Source organism: Grus americana, chromosome 14 (genome assembly GCF_028858705.1).
Source record: "Grus americana isolate bGruAme1 chromosome 14, bGruAme1.mat, whole genome shotgun sequence".
Classification (NCBI taxonomy): Eukaryota; Metazoa; Chordata; class Aves; order Gruiformes; family Gruidae; genus Grus; species Grus americana.
The window spans coordinates 2,131,273-2,138,424 of NC_072865.1; the positions used below are offsets into that span (position 1 = coordinate 2,131,273).

At 48.1% G+C, this 7,152-nt stretch overlaps 1 protein-coding gene across 1 annotated transcript in view; it reads right to left on the reverse strand.

Annotated features, from left to right (window-relative positions):
- LOC129212535 (organic cation/carnitine transporter 2-like) overlaps positions 1–6,747 on the reverse strand; it is a 30,698-nt gene extending 23,951 nt beyond the window's left edge. Inside the window, exon 1 of the mRNA XM_054841195.1 lies at positions 6,082–6,747. Coding sequence (XP_054697170.1) covers positions 6,082–6,474 — 393 coding nt within the window. The 5' untranslated portion in view covers positions 6,475–6,747. The remainder of the gene's footprint in view (positions 1–6,081) is intronic.
- Between the last annotated feature and the right edge of the window lie 405 nt (positions 6,748–7,152).

A 7,152-nucleotide genomic window follows, 5' to 3' on the forward strand; every position in this document is an offset into this window, starting at 1 on the left:
AATCCTGCTGCTGGCAGTGATGTTTGGACATGGTATACCATGACCCAGTGCTCTAAAATCATGTGCTATTTTCACTTCTTAGTATCCTTTGAGTTAGCCTGCCAGCTGTAATGGCCTTTGCCCCAGTGAGTGAGATAAGGTTAACGTCAGCAAGGTATGGGGGCTCCAAACAGGAGAAAAACATTTCAGCTTTGTTTCAAACAGCTGCTGATGTTGCAAAGCACTGAGGTCCTAAACACCGGTACCCAATGCTCCAGGCACAGCACAGAGCAGTCTCACTCAATTTTATTATAATTTTAGAAGAAGACATCCTTCTGTTGCAGTTTAAGCTTCTCTTCTTACTCAAACAGCTTGCAGATACTTTAGGCTGTAGCTACTTCCCGAACAATTCATCAAGTCAGGGTGATGTCTTCGTCAGCAGCCTCACACCGAGCAGCAATACTCACTTATACATCGGAGGCGAGACATGCACCTCCATAAAGGATTTCTGCTGATACCAGCTGCTGGTGAGGACAGGTGGGAAGAGGGGATGGGGAAAGGAGGACATGTGATGGAGACAGCCAGAAAATGTGGACAGCTTGGGGGAGAAGACAGGGGGACACCACAAGGGAAAGGGACTGAAGCAGTTGCTTCTTGAGCACAGGTTTGGGGCCATAGTATGAAACAGTCCCAGGTATTGACAGTCATCACTTAAGTGTCTCCTTAGGAGAGCACTTCCCAAGTTCTGCTTCATCGCTTACAGAGCAAGTCAGCCAACTGGAATCACAACCCCAAATCCCTTGCTATAACGCAAGCCCAGCTACAAAACTGAGAAGAATAAAGAAAACTAAACTACTCCCTCAGACCTCCTCCCTCCCCACCCACATTTTACTAGCTTCCAGCCTTTTATCTCAACACAACCTGAACAAGAAGCATTATTGCAGGTTTAGCTAGAATTACACTAAGCTGCATTGGGAGAAGTACGTGCTTAGTGTCAGCGCAAGCGTCAGTCCGGCTAGACTAGTATTTCCTGCATTCTGTCTTATGTCTTTCCAATATTAATCTTAACATTAATATAACACCTCTATCCAAAAAGAAAACTAACCTATAATTTTCACACAAGCCACAATCACAATGAAACTCAGACCCAAGATGAAATATTTGAATTCTTTAAACTGCAAACCATGGAACAACATTCAAAGCATAAAATAATGGTATCAAACTAAAATTGCAAGGCAAGTTTAGGCAGACAGGATGCCACAAGTCCAGCTGAAGATACTGCCATACCACAAGTAAAAAAATATCATTCCTCTAAGGTTTTGAAGTGCCTAGAGAACTTAACGGATAAAGACTAATTTCCTGTGTACAGGCTCTGCATTGCAGAATACCATTTGCCTCGAAAGGAGAGCTGGCACTTCATGAATTACTGACAGTAAATCCTGCAATGGCTCTCACCCAGACACCGACACAGATCCCTTATCCTGCTTCACTTTCACTGCAATTCTCTTACAAAATGGTATAACAGGAATAACAAAATTCTAGCTGCTAATAACAAGATGTCTACCTTATTTGAGCATGACATTTTCCCAATATTTTTAATACATCATAACATGGAAATTGCAAGCCTAATTGTAGGGGAGCTCTTCCAAATATCAAAAGTTCTTGCAATACAGCATCACAGCAAACAAATCTATACCACTGCCAAATATACACCACTACCAAGCATGTTTGGGAAGTTACAGAAGTAGCTGCAAGGCCACCAACAATGTAATTTAGGACCTCACTTGAAAAAAAGCATTTTTTTCAGATTATAGAGAACCATTCCACCGCAGGAGCACTCGCCCTTCCCTAATACCATTACTAGAACCCTAAACAAAGATGAACTATGACAAATACAAAAACTTTGAGAGCCTTACATGGTTACACCCCTGTTATATAAGGAAAAGCCTCATAGGAAAAGGAATTTTTACAGCTACAATGTATTGTATCCTCTCACTCCTTTATTTTGTTTTTAAACTGATTTCCTCTCTCGCTAAGAATAACACACATGGCTGAAAAAATGAAGTGGGATAGTCCCATGTGCTAATATTTTTTTAAATTAACACGTTAACAAGAATTTTTGAAGCTAATCCAATATCCTGTACTCTCTCCTACCACTTGCTTTTCTCTGGAAGTAGAGGCAGGTTCTTAAAAAAAGAACTGAGTACTTGTGACCTTTGATTCAGAATCTGGTCTTGTTTAAACCCATATAGATATTCTCTGCTTACTGGAGACCTACGAGTGTTATTAAACATCCTTTCCTCTGGAAATACATTTGTATATTCCAAAGACTTAGAAGTTCTAGATGTTACATTAAAGCTTATTGTCTAAATGTAAACACAAGTCTGTATCGACAAAATACACATTCTGCTCAATCTCTCCCCTTGTAGACGTTTTAAATTTTTACAGACGTAAAACTTGCGTAGAACAGGAAAGAAAGGGCCAAATATTTTGTAATTCCAGTGCAGAAACTTAACTCTCCCCCACACATCACATTTTTGAGATGGCTGGAGAAAAAGGAAACAGGACTCTGACATCAAAAACTAAGAAACATGAGCTGAGTTTTAATCTAAAAGTAAAGAGCATAACAGGCACATTACCCTATCATCAATAGTCCATGGTTCCTCTAAAAGAGCACTGTTTCCGTTTTAACGCTACCAACTGCAGGCCAATCATTCTTTACTAATACTAACCCTATTTTATGTGGCAAGGTCAGAAATGTCTGTACCTTGTGCAATTCTCGAGAGTCCTGCATTATGTGCTTCTTAAATCACACCTTGAAAATCTCAGCATTTTAGAAGTTTTGTACGCCTGTCAGCTGTTCATCTTTACTTATTAAATGAAAACTAGACTTTTTTTTCCTTCTTCTGACAAGACTATTAATACTAAGATTTTGTACCTGCAAATCACAGAAAGGTCTTTCCATAGCTTTATCAGCTCCTGGGGCTGAGAAGTTGTCAGTATGAACTTCAGCCAGAAAAATAAGCAGGTATTAACCTACAGCAAGAAAGAGGATGCATTGATTTTAAAAGATGACAAACAACGGAGGTGACTTCTTGTCTATGAGGCCACCGCACTAACACAAATGAAGACGTTGAAAGCTGAACGTGGATGGCACTGGCTTGGCTGGCTCCACTCTTAGAAAAGCCTGTGGAAATTACAGCGTCTGGCACAAGCCTGCATTTTTATTTTAGTAAAGCAGAACAACACATCCCTCTGCCTTCCAACTGAGGGTGAACATCACAACCTCTAGTTTGACAGCTCTACCACACTGCCCATTTGTGTCATTCCAGAAGTCACAACTGCAGGCTCTGCTTGATTCCTGAAGGTCTGGCACAATCCACTGATCTTCAGGGACAGGGGCCTGGCAGCACAGAGGGTACTTGAATCCCTGGCGTAAGGGGAATGGAAACCTCGGGGCCCTAATATCTGCCCAGAACTTTCTCTCCCTGCATGTCCGTACAGGACCCAGAGCGCCAGCCCTGCGCCCAGCCTCAGGACACTTGGCAATTCCCACCACGCGCATCCTTCTGCAAAAGCCAAACAGGCCCCAAAGGTTGTTAAGAGCACAACAGGCATAAAACACACAGCTCTGGAGTACACCACCTGCACTGAACTGATTTCAAATTGATGAACAATGCAACATGTTTTTAGAAGTTGGGGATGAATACACAGATACAAAATTTGGTGTCTATTTATGTTTCACAGTATGTAAGAATTACTCCCATATGGACTAAAACGTTTTGACTGCTGTATCATCTAACGCCTTGTCATTATATCATATTTCTAGTCCATGCTAGTATGCTCGTAATAACTCTACTGCTCAATTCTATTCCCAGTTATTCAGTATAGGCCCATAACAGATATGACTGGCAGAAGAAGTTAGCCTTTTCCCTTAATTACCCCTCGTTTTATTCCTTTTACTACCACATATGAATTTTTATTACTCCTACATGCTTTTTTTATGGGACTTATGGAGGAATAAGAATGACACAGATGGCTTCTTGAGCCAAAGCAAAGCTTTTCTTATCCCCTGAGATACAGCATTTCAAAAAGCAAAAGACAGAAAGGGATTTTTGTTACACAGGAGCTGGTTAAATACCGCAGACTGGCTAATAACAACCTTCTGTTGTTAGTCTGCGTGAGAAAAGGAGGTCTCTTCAAATGAGAGGGAACTGAATGTCTTAAGTCTCCCCTGAAAAGCAGAACCATAAATGAGGACTTTCTCTGGAGTCATCAGAGACTCAGCAAAAAGCTTTTTTTAAAAAAATTCCCCCTTCCCCCTCCCAGCGCCTACTACGGCTACAGAAATCTGGAACAAAGGTCCTCATGATTATTCAACGAGTTAGAGATATGCAACCAAACACAAGATTAGTGAATCATAAAAGCAGCAGCACCAAGCCAAGAAATTAAACAAGCTCAACACTGAAAACCTGCAAGCATGTGAAAGGCCACAGCTCTTGCAAAACTCCCTCAGAAGCCTTAATATTAAAAGGGAAAATAATAAAAATACTGCCTCAGTGCATGATGTCTGGGCAGACAAACATTACCTCCCACAGACACAAAACATCTGCCAAACCATACAGACAACAGGCCAGAGCTGCTGGGGAGTCGCAGGAAAACGTTAGCAGCTCCTGGTTTTTTACAGATTATAAGACTCCTCAACGATACTCTGGTACCTCAAGACATTTCAATTTGCACCGAGACAAAGCTCAGCAAAGATGCTGCAGAGACAAAGTACTGGCTGAAACCACATCTAAGCCATATTAAGGCACTCAGAACAAAACCCATACATTCACCCGTGAATGTGACTGCCCTGAGAAGATGCCAACTGCCTTGCGCTGCCCTAAGAGCAGCTCAGCCTTTCACAACACTGCATTTCAGCAACGACCAGGGTCTAGAGATTCAGAGCAGCTTTATTCTCAAGGAAGACAGCACTTTAGAAATAGGTGAGGCAATGCCTCGGGCCACTTGTCAGAATCACTCCAGCCCCTGCTGCCATGCGTCTTCAAGGGAAGTTTCCAACTACTCCAGTGTCACCACTTCCATGCCTCCCCATGCTGGCATGGCTCCTCTCCCACGCTCTCTTCCTCACCCCACTTGTCGTCTTCCTGAGGAAGATTTCTGTGCTCAGATCAGCTTATGGTCATTAAGTACTTACACCCATCACTATCCAAACACCCACTGCAACCCATTTTGCAAAACAAGGAATAAAGGCAAATATAGTTCCAGCTCTGTAAAACTTGTCCACAGGCACAACCAGGCAAAGGAGATGTACAAATGGTTTGTAAGCCTTCTGAAAAAAACTCATACATTCTCTGAAACTCAAATATTGCTCAAAATCCATTTCTTTGTATCTTAAGTCAACAGTGGGTCTGTACAGCTTCCACCTAAAACAAGAGGGACAGTCAGCACAGCTTCAACTTTGGTTGGTTGCCCTGACCACAGACTTGGCTCACAGGATGTATGTGAGCAGTTGAGAACCTGACCTGTCCTAGCACATGAGCAGGGAGACCAAAGCAGCGGGAGGCATGGCGGGCACACAGCGAAGTTCAGGGTCATTTTGGACACAGCATCAAACCAGGGTTCCCTGACTGCTGCGCCTTGCACAACTCAGGGTGACTTCAACGCCTTTTTTTTTTTTTTTTTTTTTAAGAGAAAGGAAAACCAAACCCTTTTGATCTCTCAAGTTCAGAGACATCTCTGAATCACCGAGTGAGCTGGACCCACGGTCCCCGTGCTGACCCTTGCTCCAAGCCAGGGCTGCAGCTCCCAGATGAAACCCATTAAGCAGTTAGCATACACACGCTGTGCTATTAAGAGAAGGCACTGCCTTTGGCGACCACTTTTGCAAGTGGAGGCAAACAGAAGACCTCAAAATAAATCTAGCGTGCCAGACTTAACAGCAGGACGATGTGCAGGCAGGGACCCAGGGCCACGGGACAACTGCAGGAGAAAGCTGTGCCGCAATAACCACACGCTTCTTGGCACCACCGGTGCCACCTGCCCGCACCTCCTGCTGCGGGAGGGACCCGCTCCCGCCGCCCCCCGCCGCCCCCGCACCTCGGTGACGATGGTGGAGCGGTAGACATCGCGGCTGTACTCCCAGCCGTCCAGGCACGGCTCCTGCTCCAGCGACCCCAGCTCCACGTCGGAGCCGGGCCGCAGCCCCAGCGCCGAGAAGTTGGCGAGCGCGGCCAGGCGGTAGCGGCGGCAGCGGCTCGGCACGGCCCGCCCGCCCCGCAGCTCCAGCGGGATGCTGGCGTTGCGCCACTCGCCGCTCAGGTTGGCCCCGCGGGGCACGGCGCAGCGGTGCTCGGGGGTACCGGCCAGGAAGACGATGGAGAGGCCGTTGAAGCCGTTGGGGATGATGCTGGCGCTGAGGAGGAAGAAGACGAGCCGCTGGAAGCGGCCCCACTCGCCCAGGAAGGCGGTCACCTCCTCGTAGTCGCGCATGGCCCGGCCGAGCTGCGGCCGCCGCTACCTGCTGGCCCGTCTGGCGCGGGCAGGAAGCGGCCGCCCCGAGCCGCCGCGCAGCCCGCCGAACGCCTCGCCATGGGCCGGGCCTCGCCGGCGGGGGAGCGGCCGGGGGTGGGGTTTGCAGGCGGAGGCCCCTCAGGTGGGGCCGGCCGCTGCTGCCGCCGCCGCGGGGGAGCTGCCGCCACAGCCACGGCCCTGCCCGCCCCGGCCCAGCCGCCTCAGGCCGGCGCGGGCGGCTCCCGGCATGCCCTTGGCCCGGCCGCTCGGGAGGCGCGGCGGGGGCTCGGCCCCTGAGGCGAGGCCGGGCCTGGCGCCGGCTCCAGCGCTCTGAGCTGCGCCGCCGCGGGGGGAGCTGCCTGGGCCGGGGCGGCTTTGTGAGCGGCTGGAGGGAGGGCGCAGGCCCGGCTTCGGCCAGCGCCTCGGGCTTGTGTTCACGGCGAAGGCAGGAAGAGGCGACCCCGGTGTGGCGGGAGCAGGGCTCAGCTGCGAGCTCTGGGCGAGCATCACCCTGGCCCAGGGCCGCTTTCCAGCTCCCCGTGAGCCGCCAGGCCCGGCTGGGTGGCGTGTCCTCTGTGTTGTGGTGACTCCGTGTCGGAAGCAGCCCGTTAGTACAGGCACCAGATCCGTTATTTATTGCCCAAAGGGTTCAGAAAT